General features: G+C 42.6%; 2 protein-coding genes across 5 annotated transcripts; both read left to right on the top strand.

The window, feature by feature from the left end:
* Positions 1–3,357: 3,357 nt before the first annotated feature.
* Positions 3,358–3,996, top strand: RB195_004907 (uncharacterized protein; the record flags this gene model as incomplete). The annotated part of the gene is made up of 2 exons (XM_064177131.1): positions 3,358–3,427; positions 3,527–3,996. 2 exons carry the CDS (start codon positions 3,358–3,360, stop codon positions 3,994–3,996), a joined length of 540 nt encoding a protein of 179 aa, XP_064034256.1.
* A 1,667-nt stretch (positions 3,997–5,663) lies between these two features.
* Positions 5,664–13,482, top strand: RB195_004906 (uncharacterized protein; the record flags this gene model as incomplete). Of its 4 annotated transcripts, XM_064177128.1 has the most annotated exons (11): positions 5,664–5,798; positions 5,860–5,940; positions 6,599–6,703; positions 6,785–6,896; positions 7,486–8,042; positions 8,102–8,188; positions 8,364–8,495; positions 8,557–8,618; positions 8,671–8,723; positions 10,059–10,118; positions 13,373–13,482. In XM_064177128.1, the coding sequence occupies 11 exons, from the start codon at positions 5,664–5,666 to the stop codon at positions 13,480–13,482; spliced, it is 1,494 nt and encodes a 497-aa protein (XP_064034253.1). The 4 variants fall into 4 exon arrangements, with proteins under 4 accessions (XP_064034253.1, XP_064034252.1, XP_064034254.1 ...); XM_064177129.1 differs by lacking the exon at positions 8,364–8,495; XM_064177127.1 differs by lacking the exon at positions 13,373–13,482 and having other exon boundaries at positions 10,059–10,123.
* Between the last annotated feature and the right edge of the window lie 1,575 nt (positions 13,483–15,057).

Below are 15,057 nucleotides of genomic sequence, written 5' to 3'. Positions count from 1 at the left end.
TAGAATAAACAAAGTGATCGAACAGTACATGAAGTTTCGTCCGGACCCAGACATCGTATTATAAAATTGCGAGCAACACGCAGTCCAGGCCATATCTGTCATACATTTATACGAACTGGAACTGAACTCACTTCTGATGCATCATCGTTTTCCAGAAATAGCGTATTGTGGCCGCGACGTTGCGCTTGCTGACTCTGAATGCAACTATTTGACAGTTTGAATTACTCATTTAAAAGCATCACCCCACGAATCTGAGGTGGCACGGATTTCAGGTGGAGTTTTACGGGATCGTAGATTATGGAGAGAGGGCTGACTCCGCCCATTTCTCTCTGTATCAGTGGAAACGAACGACCCCGCAATGCTGTTTCTTATGACGCTTATGTTTGCGCAACGTTTGCGCTCCGCACAACCCCGCCCCGCCTGCGACTCATCGAAAACCCATTCGGACGAATCACTGGCGGGGGCGGCGCAAGGGTGGCGCGCTGCAATTGAGGACTTTAGAAACAGCGTTCCGGGATTGTCCGTTTCCACTGATGCAGGGAGAAATGGACGGAATCCCTCCTCACCTCTTCCTCTCTCCCTATAATTTACGATCCCGTATACGAATACTCCTCCTGAAATCCGTAACACTTCAGATTCGCGGGGTGATGCCTTTAAGTGGAAATAAAAGTTACTAGTGCTCACCTGTACAGGTGCTCAGATACCCCGTCTTCTATGATATTGATATCGTGTACATTAGTTACTTTCATGCTCTTGACCGCTACTGGTATTTCCAGTATGAACGTCTAACCGGGGGCATCTCACTAGTGGGAGTTATCTGGCTTGACACGTAAGAGAATGGATTTCTACGAAATCATTTCCATCTCACGACGAGGAGCTTCTCAAGCATCTGCTCCTTGAATCTGAAAACTCGATTCAAGTTTGTCGTGCAGGACTTCGACGTTCAGAACAAAAATCCTTTAGGAAGCAAGTTGTTGTCTACGTTTTACATCTCCTACTCGACGTGTCTGTAATAAAGCGTAAGGAACGCAAAGGTAAATTAACATAGCATGTTAACTGCGGTGGAAATGAATGAAAGTGCGGGAGTATGTTGCCAGTGGTCACCCAGTCGTCCACAGAAAATTGGTCACATGGCTTGACTATAGCTTTTGTTTGAGTGGGTGACTAGAGACTTAGGGATTTTATCACCCTAATTGAACAGACCAAAAAGCAGTGGCTCAGTGAAATGTCTTTATTATGTGAATACAGGTGAGCAGAACGCTTGCCAGCAATAGGATTGGATGAAAGAATGGGAAGAGCGTTGTCTGCCGCACTCTTGGACGGTACAAGTAGTAATGTGATAGAATAACCATAACAGCGAACGGTACTTTATACCACGCCCCCTATCTATCATCGGGGTCGATGATAGCTTCAAATGGCACTGGGCTGCAATACGAGGCAGCTGAAGGAACGGGAAAAGATAGTGTGTGTCAGCTTTAGTGTCAACAGTTACGGTGTACTGCTGAGTTTCTGCTGTGGTGATGTTGTTCATTGCAGCATGGTACTGAGGCACCATTTGGATGACTTCACACGGGGGATATACTCACAGCCACACCGAAGATCACTCAAATAACCTACGGCTGCCGTAGGACAGCCTTTATTCGTTACAAAACATTCCCATTCCCGAGTTTTGAAGTTTTGATATGAATAATATGGACAATTCGTAGTCAATACTACTACAATTCTCGAAATTCAAAACGACATCTTGGACTACATTCTTCACTTTTCTTCGTCTTTCTACGAAGTAGATAGGTGGGTAGTGGCATAGGGTGATTTCGTAATAGTGTTCTCTGGTTGTTCTTTGGTTGGGGGCGAGACACTATTACGAAATAAAAGACGTGACTGAGGATCACAAAGGTACCAAAAACCATTCCGGCTCATCGGCTGCTGAGCGCTACTCTTATTTCTGTGACTGATACCTACCAAGATCCTGAAGCGACCATATCGGACAATATCGTGCAGATGCGGAGAGAAGATTTTGACAGCTTGGTGTTGTAAATCAGAACGACTTCTAAGTCTTCTAACTCTGCCCCGTCATTGTCGTCAAAACCTAAATTCACGAAGCCATGAGTCTGAGTCGTCAATTCGACTTCAATTCAGAAATTCTATCTCTTCTGTCTCTGATCGTTGAATACACACCAGAGGATGGGTTTGGAGAATAACTTACTAAGAGTTATTCATTCGCTGACCGAGAGGAACGAGGTACTACTCGTAATTTTACGCCCTCGAACCCAATTCTAGCTGCTTTTTTTGCGAGGAAAAAGAAAGGATGAGAGGAAACCAGTCACGCGCTCTCAAGTGTGGAAGATATCAGCCATACATGGGGAGAAAGTACCACTTTCGAGGAGGAAAATCGGCCTGAGCACCCGCTCCTCCTTCTTTCCAGATCTGCCAGAGCGATTCAATCCAACAGTTACCAAGTGAAGGGATACAGCAGCAGGCATCTCCTCTACAGGTCTATCCCGGATGATTCGTGCCGCAGCAATGCGGCCAGAGAGGCCTCAAGCCCATGTGTTTCAACTGCGAAAGATTTGGCACATACGCACTCAATGTGTCTTCCCACCAAGCACAGAAAAATCAAACGCGTATACTGAGTTCCGGCACATTCAAGAAATGGTTAAACTCGAATGGGAGAAAGTGATGATTAATCCAATCTTTGTAGCTGAGGGTAAGAAGTTACGTCTGATTTTGGATTTTTTTTATCAGTTTTTAATAAATTCCTTCTGAAGGCGAGTGTGAAATATGAAGATGTAGCACAACCTTTACCATTACTACCAAAAGACGGATTCATGGCATCATTTGATTTGCACTCAAGTTATCATAATGTGAGAATGCACAAGGATTTCACTAACTTTTTGGCTTTTGGGTGGAACTGTAGAATTTTCAAATTTTTTGTTCTTTCTTTTGGTCTTTCTCCAACTCCTTATATGTTCACCAAATTATTGAGACCGCTTTTGCACAAATGGAGAGGCTCTTCGTAGCGACGTATTCGGACGATGGTCTGATATAGTCTAGCTTCGCACCCGAGTGCGAGGAAACAAGAAAATACGGCGATTATGGCGTCACGCTGAGTCTTGAAATCCACGGCCAGAGTGATTGATTCATGTATCGATCTGTCAGTAGCGCCAGGAACGCTACGCATTAATAGAAGGGTCAACAAAAACTTCCTGAAGTTTGTCACTCGATTCAATGTCCCGCTTAAAGCACTTCAAAAACAACGTTTTCAAATCATATCTCATCGACAAAGACAGGACTACATCAATACGATATCATGTCACTGCACTAACGCACTTCTTCAGTCCCGTTTCTAGGGTGAACATGGAGATTCAGCCGGCAATGCTACGAACCGCGAACAGGATGGGACCTCCCACTCGCCACAAGACAAAGGGTACGGAAAAGGACATCGAAAAAATTATAAAATAGGCTCTACAAGCTGGCTCCGTGGTGTCTTTGAAGGGTGCAACATTAATATTGTTGGCGTTTTCAGCCTTTCTTCGGATTAGTGAACTCGGTACCCTACGTTTCTCGGACCTGGTTTATCACGGAGATTCAGTTTGGTGGCTGTTGATTAAAATGTCCTTAACCGATCAAATCGGGGAAGGTACAGCGGTGGTATTTCGATGGTATTACAGCTCACAAGAATTGTGGGATTCGTACTGCGATGCTTGCTCACCTTTTGAAGCGTCCGACTTTAGTTTCAGAAACAAGAGTGGAAGACCCCCACATAGGAAAAATGTGGCCCAACAAATTCAGAAAGCGCCATTACCAGTGGATTTGGGTCATCGTCGACTCACATCTCATTCTCTTCGCGGTGGAGCTACCATTTCTGCTATACAGGGTGGAATCGACTCAGGAATAGTTGAGCTGGCTGGCAGATGGAAATCATTCAAAGTTTCTCAAGCGCATGTTGATCCATCTCCTGTCCAGATTTGTCATTTCGGCTGTTTTGTTATGTGAATAGTATCTCGTCCATTATCTTGGATGGCTGTCCATTTTGGACAGTGTTTTGATGTCATTCAAGTTGTTATCATTGTCAACCTCTGATCTCATCATTATCTCTTATTCAGATTTTCAATTACTCCATCTCCATTTCCGTATCTGCAATTGAGCATGTATTGATAATAGGTTCCGTTGTTCTTTAAAGAAAAATTGTGTTCAACTTTCCCTTGATTTGATAACTGTTTGGGCAATATTAACTGCGTTAATTTCATCAGTATATGATACTGATATGTAAATCTTACATTGTAGAACGTCGATAAAGCCTACACACCTCTGTGCCACTATGAAATTCGAAACGGATTTTTCACTGTAAATTATTAGAGGCGAAAAGTTTGGCATTGCTCACAACATTGTTTATCGTGCACGGGAGGCGTTTCGAAAAACAAGCACTTCTTCCCAAAGGAGTTGAGATGGTCGATCAAGTACAATTAGTGTAGCACATGACCGCTCCATTGTGCAACAGACAAGAAGGAAGGCATGTCTATTGGAGCATTGTCACCCATGAAAATAGAGAAAGGGCCGAATGCACCCCTGAAAAAAAGAGTGTCGATTTTCCTTTATCTATGGGTTAGAGTTCACATTGAGTGCAGTGCCCAATCCAGTAACAGGAATAAGCCCTAACTCGAAAAAAAAAAACAGATATACAGTCTTCCAACTTTGATTTGGATTCAGTTAAGCTCTAGCTGGGGTATTCCTCCGATTGGTTTCGAAAATTCAAGATCTTTAAGATTTAGAATTTTTATACCACTGCTATTTTAAAAAACGCTTTCCGTCGAGATTTATCCCATTGTTTATTTTTTTACCACAATCAAATTCCACAATTTGGTGCAGGTTCGTGAATGTGAAGTATGAAAGAAATTGTTCCTAGTTATAGTTGGGTCAAAACGACATGAAGTACGGACAGTTGCGAAAGCGGCTGCGCTCGAAGCGGTGCGGTGAACACAACGGTTGGAACAAAGGTGGGACCATAGCGAATTGCGATGTAGCGAGGATCCTTACGCGATCCCAACCGCTACGCTCCACCGCGCCGCTTCGAGCGCCGCAGCCTACGCTGTTATTAATTCTCCATTTAATTCTTTTACTCATTAAATTCAGCATACCACGAATCTGAGGTGGTGCCGATTCCAGATGGAGTATTCGTATACGGGATTGTTGATTATGGAGAGAGGGGTGATCCCGTCCATTTCTTCCTAACTGCCGTAAAAAACGGCCCGGAAGATGCGGCGTGTGCACACGGCTATCGGGCCCGAACTCCTTGTAGAAAATAGCGCGCCAGAACGCCCGAAGCCGTATCTTCTGGGCCGTTTTTCACGGTAGTTAGGAAGAAATGGACGGGATCACCCCTCTCTCCATAATCTACTATCCCGTATACGAATACTCCACCTGAAATCCGTACCACCTCAGATTCGTTGGGTGATGCCTTCAATAATAGTTCCATTTATTTCTGGAGTGACGAAAGTTCATAGCATAAAAAAACAAAGCAAAGCAGTACAAGGTTTTCACGTCTATCGTTGAAATCCTTCATTTTCTGCAACTGCACACATTGCTTAGTGCACGTTAACTACAGCATCCTCATTTTTATTGGTGGCACCCATCTTAAAGCACCTTTGCTTACGGCGGTAATTATGAGAGGGAAAGTGCTTTCCGCTGTGAATGACCCAAGTGTGTGGGCGTATGGTTCATCTTATGTACAGATCAACATCTACGATACTAGTGTAGGAGAGCTACGTGAACGAGGAGTCAATATTCAAAACATACTAGTAAGTAATTTATGTGGAGTATTCCCCAGATTCTATGGCATAGATGATAGTTCTTGTTCAGCAAGATATTGGTTGTCATTCTGTTATTATGGATGTGCCTATTCTTAAATCGAAATCATATGAGAGGAAAACAGCAGTCGAGGTATTTCATAGTCATCGGTAACTAACACTCTAATAAATCTAGTGTTTTCTGAGAACTAACGATGCAACTACTGTGACACAGCGGTTTCCGCGTTTTGTTTCTGAACACATTTTGGGGTAAAGTGTCGTTGGGTGGTGGGGGTGGCACTCAGTGGTGGCCTTATTTATCGACGTAAGTAATCAAATCAATCGGGACCCTAAGGCCTAGATTTTAGAGGATCTATGACATGTAAACTTAAGTTACTAAGAGAAAAAAGTAAGTTGTAGTTTCGAGAAATAAGGGCGCCACTGAGCGCCCCCCTTCCCCCCCCCCAAACGACGCTTTACCCCACATTTTGTGGAGTCGTGATGTATGGATCACGAACTGTAGTCGGCTCAAAACGATATGAATCTTCGTGCAGATAAGCCGTAAGCGGCTGCGCTGGAATAGGCGTCTTAGCGCCAGCAGCTAAAATCCAGGCGGGACCATCGCAGCGGTAGTGGTGAATTGTGGTAGCAAGGGTCCCCATTCGATCTTAACTACTACGCTCCACAGCACCGCTTCGAGAGCAGCCCGTTAACGCAACTGAACCGAGCTTCAGGCCATTTTGACCCGACTGTATATTGGTCTTCTTATGTAGATTTTCTACTACTTTTTGAAAAAGATATCATCTTCTCAGGATTCAATTGGCGCTGCTGAGGATGCTCGTCCCTCTGAAAACTTTCCTTGTTTTGACCAAAAACAGTTTCGAGACGTAAGCAGACTATATGACACAGTTGTGAAGGTACGAAAGGATTTTTCCATTTCACTACAGACTAGTGCTTGTCGGAATTTTCTTTTTCTCTGTGAATTGTCTCATTTGAAGGAAGAGGAACCCGTCTCGAAGAGTTGTGAAATTAGTAAGAAAGTCGGTGTCAACTTGAGCTGTTCTAGTGCACTTGCGGGACCTTCAAGTGACAACTGCGGAGAAAACCTAGGTAATCCTTTCTGTTAGACAGATTTGTTACTTTTTATTCTTAAGTATGAAGGTTTGCTATGTATTAGCTTGACACCACGAGAGATAGTTTGAGGTACTGGGAGAGCATGAGTTTTGACACATACAATGCGGTCGTACAAATCTTCACAGCCACCAAGTTCTAGTCGCGCTATCGATGAATATAAAATCGGGTCAAAACGACATGAAACACAGACAGTTACGTAGGCGACAGCTCTCGAAGCGGTGCGGTGGAGACTGTGGTTGGCATCGATGTGGGACGATGGCGAACTGCAGAGATGGATGGCGGTAGCGAGAATTTTTACACGATCCCAGCCGCTACGCTCCACCACGCTGCTTCGAGCGCAGCCCCTTACGCAATTGTCCGTACTTCATGTCGTTTTGACCCAACTACACTTAATGCTTGATATATTTTGTATTACCAACACCGTTTACTACAAAAGTGATGTGATCGAAGACAGATATAAAGCTGTCTGGGGTTACTAAGCGGAGTGAGCCAGCAACGCTAAGGAATTTATTATTATTGTAATATCTATTTTATTAATTATTATTAACACTATTTTGCGCTTCAGGTGGTGAAGCGATATTTCAAGATTGCATTTGCGAATTTGAAGAAAACGGAAAGTTCCACGAAACTAATCCAGAAAAATTGTTCCCGGAGACATCTCAGATTTTAAAGGAATACCCGATTACACCTCTATCTACGACTACAAATAGTGGTGACGCCTATGAAAGAAAGCACCCGAATAATACGGACGGAACGAAAGAAGGGTGTTCGTTTCTGGAATTTTCGAAAGAGGTTATGGATGGTATGCGTATTACAAATTTGAGTCGAACATGCTCTTCCAATGGAGAGGGCATTGTTGGACGAGCAGAGCCAGTACGAATCACTCAAGAGAACTTAGCTGTTGGAGAGGCGGAAGAAGAGAACGATGCGCTTGAAATTGCGGATACCTCGTACGTCCTGGCGGAGCTCAGTAATACAGCACAAGCTTTCCAAGAGAAAATGTCTGACAGTGCCAAGAAACTCACTAGAAAGAAAGTATTGTCACACAAGTCAAGCCGTAAGCGCGCACGCAGGTCCTCGTCCCAGTCTCAGCAGTCGCCTCCTGAAGAAGAAAGGAGTGAGGTTTGTTTTTCATCTTGTGGCCAAAATTCTTTCAGATCCTAAGTCTGTCTTTATTCTAGAATGCTGTTGAAGCTACTGGACAGAAATGTACTTTATTGTCAAGAAAACAGGAACCCACTGGAAAAATTTTCGAGTGCAAGTATCCAGTAAGTTCTCTTTTCCGTCTATAACAATACTTAGTAATATGATTGTCATTAATTCATGGTTTTCGCCATGTATCTTACTTAGCACTTCATTCACAGTTTTTGGCCTCTCAATTTATTTTACGGAACAATTTATACTTACTTTCATACTTAGCAGTATTCCTAACGCTTTCACCAGGGGTGCACTTCGAAGGTGTCCTGGCGACCACGCTACGGTAAAAATCGCTTAGTGGATCATGTTAGAGTCCACTGGGGGAAAGAAGTGAAAAAGTGTTCTTTGTGCACTTATGTGGCGTCACATCAGAAAAAGGTTCTTGGAAGATTGTTGTATTCTCCTTATTCTTCATGTTTGTCCGATTTCAAAGTTCCAGGTGCTCAATCATCATCGGCGCTACCACAAAGGCGTTAAATTCACTGGAGTCGTTTCACTTGAGTAGGTCATTCTTGTTTACAGTTCTGAAAAGTTTCTAAACCCGTTTTTGAAGAACAAACGAGGACATGGAGGAGTTGGTAAACTTGTGGAAGCAATGTTTCCCAGGTGACTAGTAAGAATATTTTAAGTTAGTACCTTCTTCCCCCTATAAGAATAAGTTCTACCTTTTTTTTTAGAATTTATGGTTCATTTATATCATAGAGCAAGAAATCGTACAACAGTGTAATGGCGAAATAGTGAAATATTTTGCGGTTCTTGGACGTAAGCTCTAACTTTTGATTTCGGTAATATTGCTCTTCAGTCAGCTGCGTACAAACCGCGGTCAAAATGATTTTGCAATTTGAAGGCGATCAAAATGAGAACATTTCTTTTAATACGTATTTTATGCAAAAATGCCTGGCAGTGCGGCTTGACGACATTACATAATTTTTTCGTAGACAACTTCTTTGATTTCGACGTGGGATTCACTTAGTTTGTTTTAACGTTTTGTGATTGACATCTGTGCTTTTCCTTGCTGCAAAAGGACTATTTCCGTTTGTTTGGTTTAATGTGGAAGGTTATCTATTGCAAAAACAACTTGCGCGTATTCTTTGCTGGATCAGATACAGAAGGATTTTCATCCTGATCATATGACCGATTTAGTGCGGACAGATGTACTCGTGGTAGGATTTTAAAAAGTATTTAGAACCAATGGACAAAAATATGTTCCCGAAAAAATTTCACAGGTCTTTCACAGGATTTGTGTTTCTGGGTGCGCCTACATAGTGAGTGTTGCCAAAACATTCTCAACTTTTCTCTTACGTCCATTCAGTTACTAACCGAATTTTTCAGCACAGTAAGATTAGCATTTTTGTAGTTAGCGATGCCACAGGCATCCGTGGGAGAGCATTCGTTTTTCAATTTGCCACGTACCCAAACTTCCTTAACAAAACGCCGTGCGTAACTGTTCATGCATTTTTGCTAATTTAAAGGCATCACCCCACGAATCTGAGGTGGTATGGATTTCAGGTGGAGTATTCATATACGGGGTGGGAGACTATGGAGAGGGGGATGATTCCGTCCATTCCTTCCTAATTGCCGTAAAAACGGCCCGGAAGATGCGGCTTCAGGCGTACTGGCGCACTATTTTCTACAGGGAGTGCGACTGGAGCGCGCCAGCCTTGTGCACACCCCGCATCTTCCGGGCCGTTTTTTCACGGCAATTAGGAAGAAATGAACGGAATCACCCATCTCCCCATTATCTACTATGCCGTATACGAATACCACCTGAAATTTGCACCACCTCAGATTCATGGGGTGATGCCTTTAATCAAGATTTGCTGAGCTAATTATCGGCTGATTTTTATTTTTTATGCATTTGCTTAACATGAAAACTCAACAAAAGTACTACTTTCATATTAATCCTTATCCTTATTCCCTTATTTGTAATAATTTATTTAGGCGCCACACTTAAGGAGTTCCGTGACCCTCAATGGGCGGGAACTCAATGCGGCAGACTAGGTTAGTTGCATGTATAGGAACATTTCACGCATTTTTTCTTCTGACAAACCTATATCGATGAAAATTTTGAAAGTTGCAAGAGTTGCTATTAATATATGTTGGAATGTTATGATTGGCATTGTTTTTTTTCTGAACTGTTATTGTATTTTCTTTTATTTTCTGTCCCTAGACGCATTTGTTTCCCTAGAATTCTTGTTTATCTCTGTTGCGATTAGTCTGAAGCGATTTCGTTCCTTAGAAACATTTTTTGTTTGCTAATCTGCTGCTGAATTCATCTATGTTACCATGTTGTTGTGACTATTCGTCGTAGATAGTAGAGTCTGATAACAACAGTTTTCCAACTATGATTCTACTTAAAGGCAGCATACCACGAATCTGAGGTGGTGCGGATTTCAGGTGGAGTATTCGTATACGGGATAGTAGATTATGGAGAGGGGTGTGGTTCCGTCCATTTCTTCCTAATTGCCGTAAAAAACGGCCCGGAAGATGCGGCGCCGCACAGGGCTGGCGCGCTCCAATCGAACTCCTTGTAGAAAATAGTGCGCCGGAACGCTCGAAGCCGTATCTTCCTGGCCGTTTTTTTACGGCAATTAGGAAGGAATGAACGGAAATCCGTACCACTCCAGATTCGTGGGGTGATGCCTTTAATATAATTGTTACGCTACTAAACATCAGTGATTGTTCTTGTTCTTGATCTTGCTTCGTAGTTTTACGTGGGCAGAAATCCCTTGATATTTTTACCACTTTTTTTTCTTCCAAGTTTACTCGTGGAGCACTTATACCTACACCTACCTAGTATGGCACCTAGTGCGGTTCGCAACCTCCATTATACAGAAATAATTAGATTTAAATAATCTACCCGATTATCGCTGTATTGACATAGACATATTAACCGGGAACCGATCCTTCTCAATTTTAATCATTTGTGAAGTGGCCTTTTCACTAAGATCAGAACAAGAACAAAGGAACAACCACAAGCATTTTAGCCGAAGAGTTTTACAAGAATAGGAGCAATATCATTTTGAAGCGAATCTCAGGTTGATGTCCCTGTTTTGGTGCAATCCCAAGCTATAGTTGTGCATAATGTATACTAGTGTCAAAACGACCTGAAGCACGACGCAGTGCGGAACGGAACGGTTGGTGCTAGTAAGGGTCCCCCCTTGGATCCTATCCACTACCCTACATCGTGCCGCTTCGATCGCAGCCGCTTACGCAACCGCACCGTGTTTCATATCGCCTTGACCCTACTGAACAAATAGATGTAAAAATCACTTTATTGTCATTTGACATCATTTGTGCAGAATAAATAAGTATGAAATAAAGCATAGAATGTCGGATATGACTGGTCTTTTTTTGTCGTACATATTTCAGAAGAAACGAAAGGCAGTGTGTACTTTAAGAAGTGGAAATTACCAGATTTTTTTGGACTTTTTTCTTAATACCACAAGTAATACCTCATTCCAGTCAAAACTTTTCGGTGTCTATGCTACGTTTCTCTATGCTTCTGATGATATCAGGCTTTGACGCAGTGGCACCCAGGGTAAAGCATGGGGTGGAGCACGATTCTCTAAAGAAGGACCTTCTCTCCTCTCGCTTTATGAATTAAATTCAAAAAGATTAATTTAAAGGATAACATAACGGACAAGACAACGAAACGAACGAACTATAAGCGAAATAGATATAGATAAATAAAAGTATATTCGCACCATTTACGGGCAATTTAGAGCTGATTTTAGCGAATATGGGGTGGTACGGGTTTCAGGCGGGTAATCCCTATGTGGGGTCCTAGATTGTGGGGACAAGGCAATTCCGTTCATCTCTCTGTATCAGTAGAAACCGACGACCCGGAACGCTGTTTCTTACGACGGCTTCTGTTGCAATGCGCAACGTTTACGCCCCGTCTGCGACTCGTCGAAAACCAATTCGGGCAGTTCCGGTGTCGTCCGTTTACACTGATACAGGGAGAGATGAACGGAATCAACCTCTCCTTCACAATCTACGACCACGTATAGTAATCATCCACCTGAAACCCGTACCACCCCAGATTCGTTGAGTGACACAGGTTTCAGGCTGGCCTTTTAAACGATCAGTGATTAATCTCTGACAGAAGGTAGTTTTTTGATTCAGCGTAAAAGATTTAAATGAGCATACTTCTTATCCAATAATGATGAATTTTTATCTTATCCGTGGAAAAAGTAACTTTAACGTCAAATTCTATGCGAAGAAAGCAAATCCACAAGTGGGAATAGGGGTAAAATTAGCGCAAAGTAGCGCAGGAGTTGTTGAATAACGATGTTCTCATTAGATTTCATGCAGTATAACACTGCAATTTTGTGGAGACAGATTTTTTCTATATTTGTGCAAAATTTGGTGTTTCTATCTTTCCTATTTTTTAGAACCTAGTTGAGAAAAATAGTAAATTTTTCCCTTTATACTTTCCCCAAATACCTTTAGAGAGAACCAGAATACCTATAGCGACAAATATTTGCAGTTAAGAGTTTTCCTCGATGCTCTGTCAAAAAATGAAAGAGGATGAAAAATGCTCTAAATAACCTCCTGATTACGAATATAATAATTATTTTAACGAAATTAACGCCAAACCTATGAACACCTATTTTTCCATGGTGATGTATCCGCGGGATATGACAAGGGCAGGATTGCGGAGGTGTGAAAGCAATTAACGAAGGTTTTGGAAACCTTGCTTGTTTTCAAGCCCGACATTTGTCAAAAGTAAATGCTTCGAGTATATTTGAAAGCTCATTTGATTTCGAAAGGTATTTTCATAATTTACTTCTGCCCACTCTCAAAAATTCAGTTTGCGACGGATTTTGGGACAGAAGTTAATAGCGGTATTGTACTTATTCAAGTATCCGATGGTTAGTTATCCTCGAATTAACAACTGACTGCAAATACCGTATACGAATTTGCATGGCTTGAGCGAGAGAAGCTACGCCTACGTTATCAAGCATTGTCCACAGTGCAAGAACAGGCCTAGTCATCCATATTCTACATAAGTTCATAGGGAGCGGACTAGTTCCCTGACCAGAAGTGCAAAAAAAAAGAAATTTTCTATCATTTTTTAGCTTGTATACCCTCAGATCAAATCGTAACTGAACTATTTTTTGCTGTACAAAATTTGAGTCTTCCGCAATCATTTATTCAAAAGTTATACAATTTCATTTCAAAGGCACCTAGAGAATATGACCATTTACAACCCCCTCTTGCTCACTCCCCTCTTATCTAATTAATCTTAGACCGATCGCTCGTGGAGCCTTCTGTTGAGAAAATTCCAACATATGCTTTGACCCTGGAGGTACTTCTACTTCAAGGCAGCGCACTAGGAACTGATGATGTTGGGGTCTGAGTGGGCAAATATGGAATTCGGGGGTGTAGATTTCGAGTATGAGCGTGGCCGCGGCCAATTCCCCTAATCGTCTTTGAAAAACCTGCGTGGGAACGGGGTTTGTTCCTGTGAGGTACGTTAGAGCGCGCCTCCGTTGCAAACGCTCCGGTCCCATCAGCACCGCATTCATTGGTTTCACTTGAAGGCTGGTGACGAGATCTAATTAATCTTAGAGCTCGCTCGTGGATGCGACGCTCACACAAGAGTGGCGCGTTCTAACGAATCTCGTTGGGAGAAACACCGTTTCTCATGCCGTTTTTCAAAACGATTTTGAGGAATTGAGTGCGGCCACACTCATACTCGTAATTTACATGAAACTCTATGACTAACTGCATTAAAAAGATACGCTTTCACTCAGAGATAATGAAAGCAGATGAAAACTGCACCGCCATGTAAGTAACCATCTAGCGAAGAAAACATGCTGTATGCTATCTCATAAGATCAAAACGTTTTGATAAGACTGTACTAGGAAAGTAAACCCTTGGAAATTTATAGTAGGGTCAAAACGACATGAAGCAGGTACGCAATAGCGTACGCGGCTTCTGTGGAACGTAGCGGCTAGGGGCACGGTGAAACGCTTGCCAGCACCACCCATCGCTGTAGTTTGCGACTGTCCCACCTCGGTTCCAACTGCTGCCTCCACCTCGCTGTTTCGAGCGCGGACGCAAATACACCGCAGCTACACTCGTAATTCATGTCGTTTTATCCCGACTATATGCGCAGATAGGTACTGGCTTTAATATAGGCTTTCGTGCACAGAAACGTACAAAAAAGTGAAAAATCCCCTGGTCGATTTAACGGATCTCTAGGCTAACCTAGTGTTCTTTTCCCTACCGAAAAAGAGGCTACTTTTTTATAAATATTTTATATGGGTCGTTTACCTCCGCAGGTTTCTTTGTCTGTCACTAAGATAATTTACGATAAGACACGTGTGTTGCTGGTGACAAAAAAAACATAACATACAACTTTATTTGTTTTCGTTTTCCTTTCCAACAAAAAACAATACAGAGAAGCTACGTCCCGCGAAGAAGAAAAGGAAAAGGAAGTGCGTACAGTACACATGATGCAGTATACTGCTGACGGTCCGAGTTTCCCGCTCGCACGTGTGCGCGTCGCTTGACGCGTACCCGCGCGTTTCAAACGTACACGTCAGCGACCCAACCGAAATGATTCCGAATATAGACAGATACGTGTATAGAATGGATTGTGCAAGTATTCGGCTACGTATGCTTAATCTCGTTTCGGACGATACGCAGCGAAATACCGGCACATTCAAGAACAACAATAATGAACGGTATGAAGTAAAGAGATTTAAACACTGCCCGAAACGTTTACACCGGATCATCAAAAAATGCTATCACTAGACCAAATAAATATGCCGGAACTTTACAGGTATTTGTACATCAAGTGGAGCGTTGGAACTGCGCCAACTCTGGCGTGAAGCTACCGCGATACTAAAATATACAACTAGATACTGAGAACTACTGAGTAATATTAACCATTGTCTGGGTTTCCACTACCACCTCAAACATCGAA

Source organism: Necator americanus, chromosome I, assembly GCF_031761385.1.
Source record: "Necator americanus strain Aroian chromosome I, whole genome shotgun sequence".
Classification (NCBI taxonomy): Eukaryota; Metazoa; Nematoda; class Chromadorea; order Rhabditida; family Ancylostomatidae; genus Necator; species Necator americanus.
This window is presented reverse-complemented; position numbering and strand designations above follow the sequence as displayed.